Raw genomic sequence first — 21479 nt, 5'->3', positions numbered from 1 at the left:
GCTGCGACTAATTCTTTCTTAAACTTTGTTTTATAACATGTCCATTGCTTTCTAAAGAAATTATTTTTTTTTTAAACTATAAATGGTCTTTGCTTATTTGTGTATTCTGTTCTAACCCAATGGTGGGAATTCAGTGTTATAACCTAAAATACATCTTCAAAGGAGAAAAGGGGGGTAACCCTCCTTATTAAAGTTATACTTATTTCTCAGCCTTTCTTTATATTGGCTTGGCACAAGTGAATGTTCAACTTCAGTTACACAGTTACTGTGTGTGACTTATCAATGCAGAGCCAAAACATTCTTACGTTGTCTTATATGGTGGAAGTTGTTCATGGAAGTTCTTCCAGTTCGCTTCATGGCAACTGAAGACGGTTTTGTACAACAGTCTTTGTTGGAAAGTATTTGTAGCATTTTGTTGTTATGGGTTTAGACTGGACACAATTATATGACTCTTTATTATTGTACTTTAATGTAATTAATTATGAAAAAAATTCATGGTTTATCACAAAGCTCTTCTGGAGCAGAGTGTGTGTATTTATACGTGTATGAAATTGTGTATTTTGTGCTGTATACATACACAATAAACATACATGCATATAAACACACTGTAAATATAAAATGTCTATTTTAAGCTTTGGAGAAGAAGAAGAAAGTATGTTCTGACTCAGAAGCTTCAGACTCCTCCTCCAGTGCATCAAGCTCTTCAGAAACTTCATCTGACAGTGAAGCTGAAAATGAAAGAAGCAGAAGGAGGAAGCGTAAAAGAAGAACTAAAACCAAACAATCGAGAAAACGAAGAAAGGAAGAGAGAAAGAAGGAGGATCCAAGGTGCAAGCGAACCTCAAACCAAAGACGGTGACTAGTCTCTTAAATTTAAGAATTTCAGAGAAGTCTGAGAAATTCAGCTTTGTTTTTATGGAGTACTCAAGCAATGAATATGGAAATGATTTTATTTCAGTTTGGGTTTTGATGGTTGATTTTTTTTATATATATATAAACAAACAAAACCAATCAAACAAGAAAAAGCTGAGCTTGTTGGGTAGCTTCTATGAAACAGTTTAACATTTTTGTAGATAAAAGCTAAAGCAACTTTGAAGTAAGTCTCAGCACATTAAAGAATTTAGGATTCACTATGCCTATATTATAGTGAGACAGGCAATCAAGAGATATTTGCTTTCTATTTGGTTATATTTTAAAAATATTTAATGAAAAATGGCAAATTAAAAGCAAAATTAATTAAAATTCTTTCCAATAATTGTGCACCATCCTTTCTTTAGCCTAAAATGGATTGTTAGTGAAACATTTCTGGGTTTTGAGCCATCCTAAAGATCACTGCGTTATGTGGGCTTGTTTTGGAATTCGCTTTGAAAAGCACTGTTTATGAATTCGCAGTTAATTTTTATTTATCAACTTGCTTTTCCCCATAGCAGCCTTTCTGACAAGAGTGATATAACAGAAAAAGCTGCCGATGTTAGCACAAAGAGGGACAAACCGGTGGTACGTCCTGAAGAAATTCCCCCAGTGCCTGAAAACAGATTTTTGCTAAGAAGAGATGTGCCTGTTGTCAGCGTAGAACCTGAACCGTAAGAATCGTTGAGCTTTCTTATTACGTTGACATGGTGGAAACTATGCATAAAATTTCCTCACTAACATCATGTTACTATGATAGCAAATGATGGCTGTACTATCAGAATTTCTAAATGAGATAATTTAATTGCCCTTTTTGCAGTTTTCTTTGTAATATTCCTTACAACCTGTGTGAGGGTTTTTCAGCGAAACTTAATGAGTTAGTTTCATTGGTCCTTAAGGATCGTGCATGTTACGACCTTAAACTTCATTGCAGATGCTGACAAAAACAAGAAAGAGTGAATAATTCCAAGAGCAACTTTGCAATGTAAACCACAGCAAATATTTGGCAATATTTGGCAAATAAGGTAGACTTGATTGGGAGAGTTGATTTTTCATCTTAGACTAAAGAAGAAACTTTGGTTCAAAATCACTCAGCCAGAACTTTATGACCTGTCTGTGATTTCAAGAATAAGAGAAAATGACTCTCCTTTTGATTCAAAGGAAGTAATGAGTTCACAAGCTACTTTCAGTAACTGTAAGAAGGAATGCTGAATTACGTCTTGTTGCTTAGGAGAGAAGCAATGCTTTAGAGTCTGTGGACTATTGTGAACTGCCGTTCCCTACGCTAAGACATTGTTGTGTAATTGCTGACATCCTGAAAATCTTCTGCCCATGTTGTCGTCATGATTTGGGCACCAAACACAAGTTGACCTCTTTAGAAAAGCCATGTACTAGAGAAGTCATGCACCAGTTTAACAGAGTACTTTGCAAGTTCATTGTAAGCGTTTATTTATGCGTAGAGAGCTCAGATAGGCTACGTGTTTGGTTGAGAACAAATATATGTTGATTTGCTTTTCTTTGGTGTGTGTGTCTTCCTTTATTTCTTGGATAATTCACTGAATTCTTGGTTCTGCCATCTCAAAGTAAATTAATAAGGTGAATGTTTTGCACGATTAACTTAAAATTAGTTTAATTTTTTTTCTTTCCATGTAAGCTCATATTTTATTAATTTATGTAGGAAGCTTCTTGATGCTACGCCAGTTCTGACTGATCAGAAACCATCAGTCTCTAAATCTGGACGAAAAATTAAAGGACGGGGCACAATAGTATGTGACAATTACTTTTTTCTTTGTTTTTTATTTTTATTTTTCTGTCACACAGAGTATCTTCTCTGACCTTGAGCTTTGAATTTCCTTGGAGGCTTTGTGTGACGCTTTAACTATTGTTGAATGTTGTAGGTTCTAGCTTAGAAGGCTGAAATATTGTCGTCAGGTAGTTCATTTTATATCGCTTTTTTCCCATCCTTGCTGTCCTTTTACCTAAAGGTTGTTTGGGAAAACAAATGCTTACTCCTCAGCTACGAGAAGTCTTCAAACATAAGAATAAAATTATTTCTTTTTAACGATTGAAATTAATTCAGCTAGATTTGTCCCACGTGAGCCATGAAATCTAAAGTAATGAGAAGTGACGGAAGCTTTTTCTCTTCTCCACTCATTGCATTTCCTTGCTGTTGCTGTTAAGCCTCAGGACTGTAACACATGACAGTGGACAACGCTGTTCTACAGTGTCAGGGGTGTATACAGCCCTTTCTGATGTATAATGCCTGTCCTCCGAGTTCTGGTATTTGCATCTTCTGATGGTTGTGCATACCTTGCTGAGAAACAACAGCTTTGTTGGCAACTTTGGCAGAGTCACTTACATTGTTCTGCTTTTTGACATTTTAAGTCAATCTTTTGTTTCCTTTTTTCAGCTACTTCATGTAGTTTGTCAGATTTCATGAGCTGTCCTGGCTGAGATCAAGTCTGTGTGATGTCATAAGTGACACTACATGGGCAAGAAGTTACTTCTGTACAGTGCGGGTACTGAAGCATTTTTACAGATGCGCAGACTCGGTCTTTTTTTTTTTTTCCCCTACTTTCCTCTCTGAAGACTGCCACTGTTTATGCAGGTTTCATTTCTACTTCAAATCTTTGGTATCCTGAAGACTTTTGCCTTAGTTCTGCTGCGCTCAAGCAAAAGTTTTCTTTTGTCTTGTCTAGTAACTCACAATACAGGGCCCAAACCACTGCACAGCTGCGCTGTTGTTTTTCAGTAAGTAGAAGAGGGAGAATGTAAGAAAAGCTTTTGTAAATGTTCATTTGATTCGGGTGTATTTCAAATTGTAGCGTACCATGACTGAGCATATCCTTCCCCTTTAGAATGTTTCCCTGGATCAAGTTAGCCAGCGGCATTTGGGTAACCATAAACCAAACCAAGGCTCGGTCCTACCGAATTTTTTTGCAAGCGGAAGTCTTTGATAAAATAAAAGTTTATACATCTGTATAGCTGAAGACATTTTTTGTTAGAATGGTCTTAACTGAGACTTCTCTGAGCATGTTTTTCGTACATGATAGCCACTAGATTTGAGAAGTATTTTTCTACTGATCCCTACAATGCAATTATTTTAAGGCACAAAATTAACGGCTTATGGCCCAAGTGTAGACCAAGGTATTGTAGTGTTTGAGCCTCGTCTGAGAACCAACCCTTATTTGCCGGCCTTAACATTAAATCTGATAGCTGTCTTTGCTGCATCTGACAGCTTTTCTTTGTGTTTGACACTTGTGATATCCACTGACGGAAGCCTCTCAAATGGAATGTTTTGAAATACTTATGTAAACAAAGACTTCTGGAAAAATAGCTTAAAGCTGAATGGAGTTGGTTTTTGCCAGAGATTTGGGTGTCTGTGTCTTGTTTTTCATAATTTTGGCACCCTCTTGGCAAAATTAAGAATAAAAATCAGTAATACAAGAAATAACTTAGGGCTATCAATTAGTTGGAGAAACGCATTTTTCTGCTGTCTCCAGTAGTCTGATTAGCCACGGTTTCTATCAAGGGTGAAACTGTTTGCTGTTTTTCAAGAGACTTGTTTGTAGTTTTGAGTCCTCTTAGGTTCTGAGAGATTCCTGAGTATAATATGAGAGAATTAGGGAGGTCCAAGAAACCTTCACAACCTATTATATGCCATTCATCTGTAAAACCTTTTTTTTTTTTTTAAGTAGTCATTGCTTCAGCTCAAAGGGAAGCTCCAAATCTTCATGGCAGGTTATCTTTTTGTTTGTTTGTTTTCTATATAAACAGGATGTCTTAAAGACTTTGCCTGTCATTAACTGAATAAACCAATACATACATCTTTCTGCCTTTATTCTGGGGCTTAATATATACTTCTTTTTTTACACACATTGCTTGTGGCTCAAAATAATTGAGTAAAATCCAGATGTTTTTCTTTATTGAGTCAAGGAGCATCTAATCTCTTCACAGAATTTACCTAAGTGTGTATCCAGCTGCGTAATGGAAAATAACGAGTTAGCAATATTGGAGTTTTTTCTCTGCAGCACAAGTAGCTCTTATTGCCTACTTAAATGCTGTGCCTAAGCATAATTTTTTGCTTGGAACAAGTCTTTAACTGGATTCCCATTTCTGAAGAGCTGAATGGCAGTAGTTCTTGAAATAGGGCTTGTCTTTACTTATACAAGCAGTTAAGTGTCTGCTAACTGAAGTGAAACATCTGTGCTTTAGTATCCTGAAAAAAAACCAGTTGATTATCTGCAGTAATTGTGTTATGCCAAAAGGTGTTACTTAAAGGGAAACCATGACCTTGTCCTTGATTCTTCCTTTTACGTTTTGAAAAAATGAGTTAGCTGCTGGCCCCTCTCAAGCTTTGTGAAATTCTCTCAGAGTACAAAAAGATACGGTTAGCTATGTTATCTAGTCTCGCACGTGGGATAGATGTTGTCTGTTTTGTGTTATGAAGATGCATGCAAAATCTGTGTAAGAGGCACCATATATTTTCTGTATTATCCAGTCTCTTTTAAAGCAAAACATATTATGCAATTATCTTTCTTCACTTTCGTAGCGGTATCACACCCCACCTCGGTCACGATCGTGTTCTGAATCCGATGATGATGAGAGCAGTGAGACCCCTCCTCACTGGAAAGAGGAAATGCAAAGATTACGAACATATAGACCACCTAGTGGGGAAAAGTGGAGTAAAGGAGATAAGTAAGATCCTTACTACAAATTTAAAATGTCTTGGGTTTTTTACACAAGCTTTAATAGATTGTGTAGATGCACAGTGTCATTCAAGTTTGAATAAAAAATGTAAATATCTTCGTGGTTAACATGTTCCATTTAAATTCCAAAAATCAGAAGTGGAAAACTTTCAATGTGACACTAGAAGAACACATGCTGAAAAGTGTCAGAGGGTCAGAAGAGTTGTTTCTGATGGTGCCATGTCGGATGCTTATTTAAGAAATAATTAATTGACCTGTCCAGTTTCCCGTTGCTTTCCGTAGAGCTAGTCATGTCAGATTTCCTTTAGCCTCAAACTTGGTTATGTGGTTTCTTTGGATACCAAATAAGACAATCGAATCTACCAGTTCCCTAGTGTTTTAGTTATAATGTTCTTTCTGCAATTGCAAACTCCGTGATGGCAGTCAGCTCGCCAGAATTTCTGATGAATTAATACTAAATATGAGCTTCTGTCAAATCATGATAGATACACCTCAAAAGGAAAACTGAAGAATATTATATGTAGTCGTTATTGAATAATTGTCAATATTACTCATAGTTCTTTTTATATACTGAGTCTATTCAGTTTATTGCTGTATTGCAGTGTACCAGCTAAAAGAATACTAAATAAGATGATGTTTTAAAATTTGTATGTAAATGTTGTTTAAGAATCCTATAATTATAGAAGTCAAAGTCCTGTGGACTAGGGCAGTTGAAACATCTAGTCTCTTCACACAGATTCTACAATATGCAAAATCTTCTTGTGTTGGCTGATGCATTTCTTACAGAGAAGTAGCTCTCTTCATAGCAATGCAATTTCAGATAATAAAATGAGTGTAAGAAGCTCAGTCAAAGCACAATTGTCTGTTAATAAGGGGAGGGGAATATCTCAGTTTTTTAGAAACTTAATTAATTGCACTGGAGATGGGGAAAATACTTAATTTACCTGAAGTTTTTAAAGAATTTCCACTTAGTGTGGGGCTCGTTTGTTTGTTTTCTAGGTTGAGTGACCCATGTACAAGCAGATGGGATGAAAGAAGTGCATCCCGGAGATCAAGGTCTTGGTCCCATAACGGTTATTCTGATCTGAGTACTGTAAGGTATTCTAGCCATCACAAAAAGCACAGAAAAGAGAAAAAGAAGGTGAAACATAAAAAGAAATCTAAAAAGCAGAAGCATTTCAAGAAGCACAAGCAAACGAAGAAAAAGAAAACATCAGCCTCATCGGATGTAGAATCCTCTCATTCCTTCCCCAGGAGGACGAAATCATCTTGTGATCGTGAGAGGAAATCTCGTTCTTCTTCATTGTCTTCCAGACATTCATCCAGAAGAGACTGGTCGAAATCTGATAAGGAAGACCAGAGCTCATCGACATTATCAAGCAGAGGGACTCGATCGTACTACAGGTCCAGATCTAGATCTAGGTCTAAATCAAGATCTTATTCCCGAAGAAGTTCTAGATCAAGATCAGCTTCTAAATCATCGCGTTCTCGAAGTAGGTCAAGGTCAAGTTCTAACGCTAGGCACCAAAAGACAGTTTCCAATTCTCCACGAAATATTTCAACACGATTAAATGAAAACAAGTTGAACAAGACTGCTGAGCCTGTAAGAGCAGTTATACTCCCAAGTGACAAAGTTGTCATACCACCAGTTGTCCCAGAAAACCTCCCTGTTATACCCTTAAGTGATAGTCCACCGCCTTCAAGGTGGAAACCTGGACAGAAACCATGGAAGCCATCTTATGAGCGGATTCAGGAAATGAAAGCTAAAACAACCCATTTAATACCTGCACCAACTAATTACAATTTAGTAGTCATTAAAGAGGCTAACACTTCTTCCTCATATCGTAAGCGACAAAGGAGTTCAGATAGCGATCGAAGCGGTTATTCCAAATACCGTAGTGACAGAAGCTCAGATAGTTGGCCAAGATCAAGAAGCAGGTCCTCTCGAAGCAGGTCATACTCAAGATCTTACACAAGATCTAGAAGTCCATCTAGCTCTAGGACAAAGTCTCGTTCTTCTGGCAGATCACCATCATTGAGTAAATACCGCAGTGACAGGTCAGGTTATAGTGAGTCAACGTCTTACTATTCCCTTAGTGATGATGATAGACACAGAAACAAAAGAAAATCTGCATCAAGCGATCAAAAAGCTCGGTCTCTTAAACTGAGGCAAGAAACGAGCTCTGAAAGTACTCTCCCTTATAAGTGTACAAAAGACTACGATGAGTCTTCTCAAGGGTTGAAAGAGAGCGACAGTCTGTCGTCTTCAGACTTCTCTACTGACAGTGAGCGTTCTGCCAAAGTGAAAGTAGTCCAAGAAAAAGAAGGCCGTTTTCAATTAGAAGGAGATACTCAGAAACAGGATAAAAATAGCTTAAGTTCTGAGAGAGGGGAGGAGAAATCCAAGTGTGAGCGGGATTCTGATCACGCTAAAAAGAAAGCAGCTAAGGAGAAATCCTCTGAGCAACCTAGAGGTGGTGCAAAAGCTAAACGAAAATCCTATTCGGGTAGTAAATGGGACTCTGAATCAAATTCTGAAAGGGGAGAAGCAAGGCATAATAGGGGAGATTCCAGACCCTCCTCTGGCAAAGAAGAAGGAGAGGCCACGTCAGGATCTGATACAGAGCTTAGCGTTACCAAAAGGATAAAAAAGCAATCAAATTCTTCAGAAGGCTTTCTGGATTCTGATTGTACCTGGAAGACAAGCAAACAGTTGTCATCCTCTGAATCTGAGAGTTCTTGTTCTAGCTCAACAAACGTTAGAGGAAAGTCAAAAAAACACAAACACGGATTGAAAAAAACTCTTAAAAAATCACATTCCAAAAAAGCAAAAGAAAAATCCAAAGGGAAAAAGGAGAAGAAACACAAAGTTCAGAGAAGAAAAGAAATGTTTCATTGGCAGCCCCCCCTGGAGTTTGGTGAAGAAGATGAGGAGGAGATAAATGAAAAGCTGGTTGCCAAGGATGATAAAGAAGAAAAGCAGCTTATCAGGGACATAAAGGAGAAAAAGCAAGTTCATGAGAAGGATGAAATAGTCAAAGATAAAATGGGAAATGGTGAAAAGCCTTGTGCGGATGAAAAGCTTTTAGGTAAAAACTCGGTATGTGATACCTCACCGGATTGCAGCAACCTTAATAAAGATGGCATTGAAACAAATGCTTCAACCGGTATTTTAAACTCAGGAATAAATGTGACTGCCTGTAAGAATGAGGTTAAACAAGCTGAAGAAAGTAACCAGAACGGATTGGAAGATGTTATTCAGACAGATGACAACATGGAGATTTGTACGCCAGATCGTAACTCACCAGGGAAGCTGGATGTGGACATTTTGTCTCCTGTCATTCTCACTGCTAAACCTCAGGCTTTAAGTGCTAGTATACACAAAGATTTACAGGTTGAGACCCCTGAACAAGAGGCTGTCAAACTAGGAAACAATATTATAGACTTTATTAATATTAAAGAAGAAAAAGAAACAGGAAGGCAAGAAAATAACTCTGTCGCCATGTCTAGCGCTAAAGACTGTAGTTTAAAAAGTGAAAATACTGAAAATACACAAAGCAATATGATAGATAATAAATGGAAGCCTTTGCAAGGTGTTGGTAACTTGCAGCCAGCAACAGTTAGTACTGCTGCAGAAGTTAAGAACGTAGCTTCAGTGCCAGAGCCTAAACCAGCTGGTTTAAGAATTGAAATAAAAGCTAAAAATAAAGTAAGGCCTGGATCTCTGTTTGATGAAGTTAGAAAAACAGCACGGCTAAATCGAAGGCCAAGGAACCAAGAAAGTTCCAGTGAGGAAGAATCTCCAAGTAGAGATGACAATAGCCCGTCCAGGAGTCTCAGCAGGTCACGAAGTAAATCTGAATCTAAATCCAGACACAGAACAAGGTCCATGTCTTACAGTCACTCAAGAAGTCGATCTCGAAGTTCTACATATTCATACAGGTAAGAAGTTTGCGCCATTCCCACAGCCTACCGTGTTAAATTGAAAGTTCTGATACTTAAGTCATGTTTTTCTTTTTCAACTCATGTTTTACTTTTAAACAGCACATTTAGCAAGTGTGGAATAAATACTTATCTTAAAAGATAAAGCTTTATCATGCTTTGCTTTGTGTTTTCTGCTGCTCTTCTCTTCAGTTATATTCTATTTTGTGCTTTTCATAGTTGTTCGTTGATTGTAGGTCAAGAAGCTATACAAGAAGCCGAAGCAGGGGATGGTATAGTAGAGATCGGTCAAGAAGTCGAAGTAGTTCTTACCACAGTTACAAGAGTCGTAGGTAAGTTTCTCTAACTGGAGATAGTGTTGTGGTCTGTTACAAAACCAGTAAATTAGGGAGAGCAGTCTGACGCTTCAGGCTCTGAGCGAGTTGGGAACGTGCTTAGCTATGCAGTTGAAGTGTTGGCTTGAAATGTGCAAGTTAGAATACTCAGATTTCAAAATTTCCTGTAACTGAAAAATAATTTTGTTTAATGTTTTGCAGTATGGGTAAGGAGTTCTGAGCAGAACATGTTCCTTTCCTTTCACTCCCCCTCTCCCCCCACTATCTTCAGCCTCTGTTTCTGATTAACTTAAAATGTCTTTGTGTTTTTGCTTTTGCCAGTCGAACCTATAGTAGAAGCAGATCCAGAAGTAGTTCTTATGGTCATCACAGTCGATCCAGGTATGGATTATAGTTTTAAACAAACTCTGCAATAAATGTACTTCTTATAAAAAATATCTTCGTGTAAGAATACTCCTTTATCTGTGGTACTTAAAAATCCAACATCACGATAGCAATTTTAATCAAAGTAAAATCAACATGAGATGCTTTCAAAAGCTTGAAAATAACCAAATCATCCTGGCATTACAGTTATAGGTGGTGATAGGAGATAAGCAATAGTCAACGCGTTTCCCTTTATTGTTAAAATAAAACTGAGTTATAAATGGAGTCACTTTGTTACTTGTTTTCAGAACTACTAGCAAACAAGATTTCTACTGCATCTACAATTTGTAGAGAAAACGCAAAACTTTAAATGCTTACTAAGTCTTTTCTAGATTAATAAATCTGAGATTTTTACTGTTGTTTCAAAGATACTTCGTCTTGTATTTCAACTTTTCTACATTTCTAAAAATTCTACATTTTACAAAATGTAGAAAGATGCTTGCCACATCCTTCAGAAGTAATTTCTGTATAGCCACTTATCTCTGTATATAAATGCCTTTAAAACATACCTTTAAAATAAATAGCATTTTAGACAAGAAATTGTAGATTTACAATGACTTTCTTTTCCCTTTGAAGTAGGTCATACACGTATGATAGTTACTACAGCAGAAGTCGAAGTAGAAGTAAAAGGAGTGACAGCTACCGAAGATCCAGAAGTTACGATAGGCGATCCAGGTATGGTTTTGCTAGCGTGGCTTTGACACGCTGTATTTATGCAAAAGAATTTGCTAAATACGTACTTAACGATCTTTGTGAAAACTAATTTTTTTCCCCTACGTAATATAAAAAATACGTTGTTACTAAAAATAGTAATTAAAAACAATTAAAATTAGAGCAAGTGTGTGAGTAAGGAAGTCGGAATTTCTGACATACTAAATTTGAGAATGGGGAAGAAACCAGAGTTTCCCCAGAAAACTCTCTCTAGAAACCCCAGAAAGATTTGAGAAGACTCCAGTTCATTGTATGTATGCATTCAAAATAAGCGTGTCTGGGTTTTTTTAATAATTTCAAATGTTTCTTGAAACTACAGTGAACTAGCTCTCAAGGTTTAAACCAAGTGCCCTGTTACGGATTAAAAGCTTCCTGGTGTGCAAAGTATTCCATTGGACGGTAATTTCTTTTTGGTTAAACTGCAAAGATGGATTTAAAAAAAAAAAAATCTGGAAGGGAAATTAAAAAATGCAGTGCTAGCCAGAAGTAATTTTTAACTTCATAGAACATATTTTGAAAGAACATTTTGCTTGCAAATCCAGTGAGATTCTGATGAATTTAGGATAAATTTTATTGTACTTAGACCAGGGGAATTATATAGGTGTAAGTGAGCACATTTCACAAAGATCAGAAGTGGAACAGGATGGAGATAGAAATAGATATTTTATTTTTTTTTTTTAATATCAGTGATGATTCTTTTTGTACCTATTAAAATGTCCTATCTTAGTCAGTGCTAAATTAGGCCGATCCCAAAGACTGCTGTAAATTTTCATCCTCTGCTGTCCCCTTACCGTTTTTTCACAACTTTGTACCAACTCTTACCAGACTTTGCTCACATGCATTTCCCCATCTAGTTCTGACAGTAAGACAATTTTGGTCTTGTGTTTGAGGGGAAATTAACGACATTAATGGAGACTCTGGAAACAGAAACATCATCGGTTTAGGATGTTGGGAAGCTTCAGAGAAAGAGTGTTGGATTATGATTGGCTCATCTTTCATTTAGAGAGCTTTCCTTCCAGGCACAAGGCTAGAAAATCTCTAGTGGAAGTTTATTCTGTGTGATTTGAATATATTCTGTGGCTTGTCTGAAACCATCTGGACTCTATCTTGATGTTCAGCCAGGTGCTGAGCTTGGAATTCTTCTGGATAAGCCAAAACTTTTTAATCTACAACTTCCACTCTGCAGACGCTCATGCACTCCTGGTGGTGTTACGGGGCCTTAAGACCCTTCTTCAAATGAAAAACTGCAATATATAAAGCAAGGATTTGTTAAATTATCTTAGTTGAGAAACACTTGCAATATAAAATGATTTTTGTTAGAATATATTTCTCAGTCAGCTATTGGTATTTGCAAAAGAAGTATCTGTGGGTGATTTAGCTGTATTGGAGAAAGAAATGTTGCAGTTACAAACACAGTTTGACTTGAGTTACACAGGGGTTTTCATCATGTAAAGTTAGTGATTATTTTAATTTTGCATGTCCCTTAATGAATACTTCAGTTATATGAAATATGATCCTGTAAAAGACTTGTGTGTTTTCTTCTTGTCTCGTGTGTGTCTGTCTTGACAATTTTTTCATGTTGATGCAATTTTGAATTTGAAGCTCAAAATACAATTTTGAGGCATTTTAATCTTTTCTTTGTAGATCTTATGGCTCTGACAGTGAAAGCGATCGCAGTTACTCTAACAATCGAAGTCCCAGTGAAAGCAGCAGATACAGCTGAAAGTGTTTCTTTGACGACGGAAACTGCATTTAGTAATTTTTTTCAGTGTTATGTTAAAAAAAAAAACACAACTGTTTTGACAGTGTCACAAGTGAAGTTGAAGGGTGTTTATGGAGTTAGCTGAAACTTTACCATTTAGCAGTGAACTCTCTTGACGGTATCCTTATGGAGAGAAGTACTGAGCTCAACTCCCCTGGTTTGTGGGGTTTTTTTAATGTCAAATGCTACTTTTACGAAACAGGAAAAAAAAACTCCACCAGTTTTCTTTCCTTGAATTGGATTCTCCAAGCCATGAATGACACTTCGGTGAATTTGCTGCCACCGCTTTTCTGGATGCAGCAATCAGTACTGTCTTCAAGTACGTTTATAAACACCTTGGGGCTTTCTGCCTGTTACTATTAAATATGTGCTAGCAAGTATAAAACTGTGAAGAAAACTTCTTACAAAGGCTGATGTTTCTAGTTTATTAAAATGCTTTTTTTTTTAATGTTGGAAGATGGGTTCCATGCCATCTCGTTTGTTGGTTATCGCATTATATATGGCATATACACAACATCTCGGTGATGCAAACAAAGACTGCCGCTCTGTCTTAATCCTTCCCATACTGTGATCTTGCCGAACTCTGCCGAAAAGGGTGAGATTATCCACAATGGGAATCGTCAAACTGACAAGCCGTGAGCAAAAGTGTGATGAAATGAGTTTGGGTCTTAATATCCAACTTGTCTAAACTTTTATGTTTAAAGTGAATTTTGTGATAAGCAGCAAAGTTCTTAAGAGTCTAAAAAAAAAGAAAAAAGTGTTTCTAAACACTTTCTGAATTTCATTTCAATTCATATTACAGCGCTTGGCACACTTCACCACATTTTGAAGTTGAATGTTGTAAACTGTTCTGTATATCATGAGTTTGTCCAAAACACTTTTTAAAAAAAACTTAGGTGATGATATTTTTTTTTTGATTAAACCATAATGGTTCCTTTATCAGCTGTCTGTAGATGTACCCCATTTGCCATAGGGAATATCAGATATTGATATTGCAGATATCGAACTATATATTGTTAAAGCGATATGACTACAAAAATACTTGTTTGCCTGATAAGAAGCACCGACAATACTTTAAAAGTAAAGTTTAGTACCAAAAATGACTCCATGTTACAGGTAAACGGTTTGCAAAAAACCCATAGACTTAAACTGAAGAGCATTGAGTAATTTTTGCAATATTCTGATTGAGTTGATTTACAATGATTTGTAAAGTTTTTCAGCGTTTAGAAAGTTGAGTACTAAGAAACAGGGGTTTTTCTAATGGCATAACGTAACCTGAAAAGTGGGGTCTGTAGTGAAAAAACCAGACTAATGTAGCTTTATTAGAGCTAATGAATACTGGTGTATCATAATAGTTTTCATTACTGACTCTCTGTAATATCTTGAGATGCTTTCATTTTCTCAAATGTTTTCAAATATTGAAAATGACTTTTTTTTTAAATCTCATCAGGACCCAGCAGCTTTGAAAATGAAAAGTGGTAATTTCTTGCTTAGGCGTCAGTTCCTACTGTCTCTTTTGATTGAATTAAGCTATTCAAAATTAGCTTTTTGGTACATTTCTGAAACATGAAAAGGAAGTTCAAAGTGAAGTTTGAAGACTGTAACGATGCCCTCCGTTTCTGTTCGTGAACAGCTGAATAAGGCATTTGTACACAGGTTCCTAAAACTGAATTTGTCGCAGGCTTTTCACTTTCTAGAACCCAAAATTCTGGATTTACACCTTTCTGACTCTTGTAGTTCAATGAAAGCGTGTGCACGTAATCCTTTCGAATCAATATTTTGTAAGCTTCTTATGCTTTTTAAAAGTACATTTATTACTCAAGTCCGTACACATTTACAGGCACGTTTCTAACAGAGTAGCAGCCGTTTCAGAGCTCTGAACAAATATTTAATTGCAAACTCAAGGTTATGTTTGTTGCCATTTCATAGTTTCCAGTACAAAAGTAACTTGTTTCTTGCCTTACTGAGAAAAAAGAACTAGTGGGTTAGTGGTGTAACGAAATACACACGTATGAACGTGGACATTCAATGCTTCTTAGAGGAAAAAATTACTCCAAAATCAGACTTTGTCATATTTCAGATCTGAGCTGACTTTTTATTTTTAAGGCCAGGGAAAGGTAATAAAAATACAGTCAATCAATTAATTGCAGATGTCCAAAATTACTGCAACGTCACCGCTGTCTATTTCATATCTTGAATTAAAGCTTTAGGAAGAAATTCCATCTGGTAGGTGGTTGGGGAGGGATGTGAGGAAGGGGAGTATTTTTACTTGGTGAATTCTGTTAAATTGTGCTTCAGATGATAAATGTACCCCTGAGCTGGTTTTTCTAACGTTGATCTATGTTTTTGCAATTTTGTTATGCAAAGGTAGTTGCTGTTTGTAAAATAAACTTTTGTACATATCTGCAGATGCTGTTTTTCTCTACGCCTGGAAAAATCAGTTGCTACTTGAGGGGAAACGGGCAGGAAAATTAAAAATACACTTCAATTTCTGTGTCCACTTTTGCCCTTTGCAAGACTCCCTACAAGTTGCTTTTCCTTTTCCTGACCTACACAGAGAGTGATTCCTCACCAAGCCTCTCTCCTGGGTTTACATAATGGTCGTTGGAGGAACAAATATTTTGAAATTTTCCAGTGATTTGAGGTCTCGCCATTTCCTCAAGATACAGAAAAGGTTTGTGAAAAGATACACTTAACAGATCTACGCGGAAATCTCTAAATGTGCCGAGTTCAACTACTCTGCTAAATATGCTTTCCCGAATACACGTTCCCACATCATTTCCGCAGCATATTGGAAACGTGGTATTAGCTCGAGTCAGCAGATGTAATGGCTCAGCGGACTAATCCATTAGTCTTTGAGACCTTCTGTTCCTGAAAAACTGGATTTCATTGGAAAATCCTGGCTCTGTCCTGGTGGAAAGGCTAATTGCCTTGGTCTAAGGTAAAAAGGACAAGTGGAAGTATTTCCTTATTGTTTGGTTTAGTCTTTAGCATGATCTGGTTAAACTACCATTTCCCAAACTTCGGAGCAGTGCCTTGGAGGGGGAAGAGGCAGAAGAAGAAGTAGGAATGCCAGGTGCTAGGAGCTATAGTGATGAAAGGTGTAAAAAAAAACTATAGGGGAAGGGTGAATGGCTACATCAAAGACAGCAGGCAAAAATGAGTCCAAGAAATGTTGGACAACCTCTGTGCTGCGCTGTACTGTAAAACAGTCTCTATACTAACTCTTTAACAAGGAAGACAACCTTCCGTTTAACTGCCTAATGTCTCTTTTTTTTTTTTTTTTTGTGCTTAAAAGGCCACATTCAGTGCAGAAGTGAAACCTCAGAGTGACAAGGCTGCTCTCAGGTGCTGCGGACCCGCTGCCGTAGAGGTCGAGCCGTCCCCTTGAGCAGGCGGGAGCGCAGGGAGAAGGCAGGAGGCACGCAGGGGTAAAAATAGCGTGGCTGGCGCCCGCTTATCTATTACTCAGTAGTGACATTTTTTTCTACTAAAATAAGTCTTTAATCCTGCAATGTAGGGGAATTATTACTCAAGTATAAGTGGTTTTATTAAAAAAAAAAAAAGAAACAAACAAAAAAACCCCAACAAACTAAAAAAGCAGGAGAATTGTAAATAGGGTCTGTGTGTCCGAGGTTGTTTTGGCTGTAGATGATGCAGTGACACAGAATATCGTGGTGCAGCTCTGTCGGAACAAGCTTTCCGTCTCCAGCTGCAGGTGAGTGACTTGGCTGGAATAAGGCGATATTAAATGAGCCATCTGGCCGTCAACCAGCTAGTTCTTATAAAGCACGTATTTACAAAGCAAGAGCATAAACGCGTTTTTCCTATGATAACGACCTGCCAGAGGTTTCCTTCCTACTGTATCACCTTTAAACAAGGGCTATTTGTGTCCTCGCGCTCGCGGGTGAGAAGCGTTGGAAGTGCTCTCTCGGAAGATCCCCAAGTCGCTGCCAGGGTATTAAATTTCTGTGGATGGCTTTGTGCGGTTCGCGAGGATCGTGCTTTACAGTTTGGAGCAGAACGCAGTATTTAGATGACCTTGAGCTGCACTCTGGAATCCATCTGGTGTCGTTTCCAAACGGAACGCTGCCTGGGATTTAAATCATGAGGAGATAAAGCTTCGCGTGCTCCACCCCTACTTAACAGCCATATAAATAATTTTTTTTTGTCGTTTTTTATATGCTTGTGAAACAGTAATGATTTTCCACCTGGTTTTAAAATGCTTTAAAAATTTTAAAATTACTGTCGTAACTTAAAACAGTTTAAAAAAAATATATATTTAAACAATTAAAGGGACCCAGTCTTGAATTTAATAATGCCAGTGTAACTGCGCTGAAGGAAACAGGATCGTGAAATCAGACGGTCTGTGTCAGGTTTGGGGTGGCTTTGTGTTTAATGAAGGTAATATTTCAGAGTCAAAGTGGACGCACAGAGAGGGGGTGGGCGTTAATTTGATATTAATTGAGATTTCTGCTGTGATGTGTATCTGTCCTTGACAGAGCATGGCGCAGCCCAAGAACGCCCCTGTCCTTACCCGAAGGATTGTCTAACATGGAGGGTGCTGAGCTCAAGGCCTCTTGTGGCTCCCACCCTGGCATTATGTCCTAGTCTTGGCCTTAGGCTGCAAAATCCCTTAATCAATTCCCTAATTAATTCCTTAATTCAGCCAGGAAGGGGCTGCCCTTCCTCTTGGGCTTCCTTTTTCTTCCAGCTCATTGTGCACCCTGGGAGAGAGGCCAAGGAAGAGTTCTCCTCTCCTAGCGCCTTCGCCCACCCGTCCCATTGCTCGGGCAGCACCTGCAGAACTTCTCCTGGGTGCATTTTGGAAACTGAGCCATGAGAAGCATGAGGAGGGTTAGGAAGGTCCTTGGGAATGGGAGAGGGTAAGGGAGTGGTTGCTACACTTCCAAGAGAAACACCCGACTCTTTCGGGAATGTACCAGTGAGATCAATCAATCGATAGAGGCTTTTGGGTCTTCAAGGGCTGGTTGAAGAAGCATGTTAAAGGAAAAATGAAAAAGCAAACCCATTCTGTTGAGCAGTCTGGATGTTTCCTAGAATTATAGAATGGTTTGGGTTGGAAGGGACCTTCAAGATCATCTCGTTCCAACCCCTCTGCCCTGGGCAGGGACACCCCCCACCAGACCAGGTTGCTCAAAGCCCTGTCCAACCTGGCCGTGAACACCTCCAGGGATGGGGCAGCCACAGCTTCTCTGAGCAACCTGTGCCAGTGTCTCACCACCCTCATAGTGAAAAATCTCTTCCTGCTGTCTCATCTAGATCTCCCTTCTTCCAGTTTTAAACCCTTACCCCTCATCCTATCACCCATATGCCCTTATTGGGCATGAAGAAAGCTTTTTCTTTTCAGATCTGTGTAGCTATGTCAATTTTATGCATTTATACTCACTGTCGCAGAACTTCAAGGGGAAGGGAGGCCAGCGCTTCCCAGGCAAACCCCCACCCTCAGTGTCGCCACCCCAAGTGCCACTCGTTTCAGTTTAAAGCCATTGCCTGCCTGACGTGCCTTGCTGTCAGAAAATGTGCTCGAGTTGAGGAGCAGCCTCTACTACAGGGGACTCTTGTTTCAGGGACTCCACAGGCTCTGGCGGAGCCACCTGCGAAGCTTTCCTCGTATAAAAGAAGTGAGGTGCTGGAATAAAAGCGGCATAGCAGCGGTTGTGACCAAGGTGCAGGAGCGCAAAGAGAAGAAAAGAAGAGGACAAATATACGATCCTTTCTCAGTTAACTTTGCAGGCTTTTACGATGCCTCTGTGTGAACCACCATGTTTAATAATAGCTGTATAAAGCGGTTGTGGATTTATATTTTTTTTTTAAATCCCCTTATGCTTCTGAGGACTTCGGCCCTGTAAAGAAATAACCCTGGGGCCGAGGAATTCTTTTTTTTCTACTGTAATGTGCAGAGTGATAATTTCATTGAGTGTCCTTAGCTCCTATTTTGAGCAAGCAACAGTTCCTTGGTCACTTCATTTCACTAATTTTCAGTGTCTTTCCTGGAGGGACCAATCAGTCCTTATTGTGTCCCATGGCCAGAGGGCTGCCCAGGGGTCCTCTGCCTTGGCTGCTGGTGTCACCCCTAGTCACTGGCACAAAGCAGCAGCTGCTCTACAAGCGGCGTTGTTATTTGGCACGGAGGCTTAGACGTAATTTTGGGGAACACGCCGGAGATCTCATATTCCACCAACTTTGCTAGGACCTGCTAGTCTGGCTGAATAGTAACAGCCTTCAGCCCATGCTCTGAAGCTCTCTTGACCTTGGACCTTACCTCTGCCAGCAGGGCGAGGGAGGGGATTCTGCCCCTCTGCTCTGCAGTGCTGCCTCCAGCTCTGGGGCACCCAACATAAGAAGGACACGGACCTATCGGAGCAAGTCCAGAGGAGACTGTGAAGATGCTGTGAGGGCTGGAGCCCCTCTGCTGTGAGGACAGGCTGAGAGAGAGTTGGGGGTGTTCAGCCTGGAGAAGAGAAGGCTCCGAGGAGACCTTAGAGCCCCTTCCAGTCCCTGAAGGGGCTCCAGGAAAGCTGGGGAGGGACGCTATCAGGGAGTGGAGTGATAGGAAGAGGAGGAAGAAATTCTTTCATGTGAGGGTGGTGGGACCCGGGCCCAGCTTCCTCAGAGAAGCTGTGGCTGTCCCATTCCTGGAGGTGTTCAAGGCCAAGCTGGATGGGGCTTGGAGTAACCTGGTCTAGTGGGAGGTGTCCCTGCCCAGGGCAGGGGGGTTGTAACAAGATGGTCTTTAAGGTCCCTTCCAACTCTAACCATTCTATGATTCTTCAAAGATTAAAACTCTTCCTTGTGACAAGCAGTTGTTCATTTTAAGGAATCAAAAAACCAAAGGGGAGGGAGGATATCAAGTACTTGATGTTTTCATCTGTGGAAAGATGGTCTGGAGAGCAGAGCATTACCGAAGACACTGAGATGGACCTTGGTTTCTCCGTACCACCAAAGCCACCTTGTGTCATCTAGGGCAATTGTCCGTTCTTGAGAGCTCACAAGTGGGCTGTGAAGATGTGATTCCCTCCTGAGCTCAGCAGGGTGGGTTATTAGAGAAATGAAAGGTGCCGAAGGGTAATTTGGTCAACAGGAGTCAATCTGGGAATGTGAGCTAATAACAGACGAAACTGCCTCGTTGTGCCCCTACTACTTGGTATGATTTTAGGTTTCCTGAGTGTAGTAATGCACGGTGTGACATACGCCTTTTTACTTTTTTTCCATTAAACTAGGAGGGGAAACAAAGCCAAAAAAATCAAATTTCTATTAAAACAGCTTTATCTGAAAAAAACCCAACCCATACTGATGGTGAAATCCAGCTTTAGTGATGGATTTCCTACAGACCTCCTGCAGGAAACTGCACAGATTGCACAATCGTCTTTCATTTCTATCAATATCTTCGAACCAACGCCTTTCAGAAAAAGTTTGTGCTTGGGAACAGAGGGGAAAAAAGGACCTTTTCAGCACCGTTTCCTCCTCCCCAGAGCCAGGATCAGCTCTGTCTGTATAAGTCTCAGTAGTTCTTACCCAACCTATCTGTAAAAAATCACCAGTGCTGAGATTCAGCAGTTGAAGTGTCAAAACCAAAATGGCCTGAACTATCCATGCTATTAAAAAAAAAAAATTAAAAAAAAATATATTTTCTGATGGCTAAAGGTCCTTTGCTGACACTTACGTCTCTCACTCCTTCTCGCAGTTAGAGAGGAAGAGAATGACCTTTTTCCTTCTACTCCAACATTTAAGTAAGTCCTGGTTTGGGGTGGAGCAGAACGAGGGGTGGGGGAGAGCATCTGTCGTCTTGTCTTTGGCCAACCCGGCCCAAACCATGACAAAGTAGGAGGAAAAAGGCCACCTTAAACACTCATAAAAGGGTTGTACTAGCTCTTGCCCAAATCCAGTCTTCTCTGGCCTAAATAGCTCCAAGTCCTTTGGGTATTTTGGGGATGGTTTTGGGTTTGGTTGGTTGTTTTTCTTTTCCAGCGCCTTAGATCTGACCATCTCCTGGACTCTGCAACCGGCCCATAACCTCCCCGGATCACCGTACCCAAGTGCACAACGTTCTCCAGCCGAGGTTTCATGGTGCCACGTGGATTTACAGCGTCTCCCCGCCTGTGTTTGCTGCTTTTGCAGCAGCGCGAGGAGAACTGCTGGCATCCAGGCAGGGAAGCACTCCCCCCCTCTGCCTTCCCTTGCCGCATCCCCACTCCCTGTGCTCTGCAGCTCAACTATTCTTACACAAGCAGCGAGTTTTCCCTTTGTTTCTACTAAATTGCAGCCTATTTTTTTTTTCCAGGCTATTTCTCTAATGTGTCAAGACTGTTTTGAAGTTCCAGCCCATCCTCCAAAGTACTTCAAGTCCCTCCTGGCTTGGTATGATTTGCAGCTGTAAGAAGCAAATTTTCTATTCATGCAAGTAATTATTAAAAAAATATTTTGAGCAGTACCAGGCCTGGGACAGATCCCCAGGGACTTCCAGGCTGTGTATCTCTTCGGTTTCCCGGCGGATCATAAATAACTCCTCGGAGCACTGTTCCCTCCTTCCAGCGCTCAGGCTTCGTGGCATCTGTCCCTGCCATCGCTCCTCTTCCAGCCGCTCTGGGGACGTGGCGACGTGAGCAGGGGCTGGCCTCTTAATTTAATTTGAACTTCAGCTTGTCTGACTTGAGCTTCTGGATG

At 39.6% G+C, this 21479-nt stretch overlaps 1 protein-coding gene across 9 annotated transcripts in view; it reads left to right on the top strand.

Moving 5' to 3' along the window:
* The window catches only part of NKTR (natural killer cell triggering receptor), a 42241-nt gene extending 25307 nt beyond the window's left edge, over window positions 1–16934 (top strand). For 2 of the 9 annotated variants that reach the window (XM_063324290.1, XM_063324292.1), the window contains exons 9-17: window positions 633–855; window positions 1428–1583; window positions 2588–2675; window positions 5462–5607; window positions 6618–9560; window positions 9797–9892; window positions 10217–10276; window positions 10895–10993; window positions 12674–15606. In XM_063324290.1, coding sequence (XP_063180360.1) covers window positions 633–855; window positions 1428–1583; window positions 2588–2675; window positions 5462–5607; window positions 6618–9560; window positions 9797–9892; window positions 10217–10276; window positions 10895–10993; window positions 12674–12752 — 3890 coding nt within the window. In that variant the 3' untranslated portion in view covers window positions 12753–15606. Of the gene's footprint in view, window positions 1–632; window positions 856–1427; window positions 1584–2587; window positions 2676–5461; window positions 5608–6617; window positions 9561–9796; window positions 9893–10216; window positions 10277–10894; window positions 10994–12673; window positions 15608–16089 lie in introns of those variants that run through there. The other 7 variants (XM_063324297.1, XM_063324298.1, XR_010069768.1 and 4 more) reach the window with 6 other exon arrangements.
* Window positions 16935–21479: the final 4545 nt, after the last annotated feature.

Source organism: Chroicocephalus ridibundus, chromosome 2, assembly GCF_963924245.1.
Source record: "Chroicocephalus ridibundus chromosome 2, bChrRid1.1, whole genome shotgun sequence".
Lineage (NCBI taxonomy): Eukaryota > Metazoa > Chordata > Aves > Charadriiformes > Laridae > Chroicocephalus > Chroicocephalus ridibundus.
The sequence above is the reverse complement of the archived record's forward strand: the minus strand, read 5'-3'. Positions and strand labels throughout refer to the sequence as shown.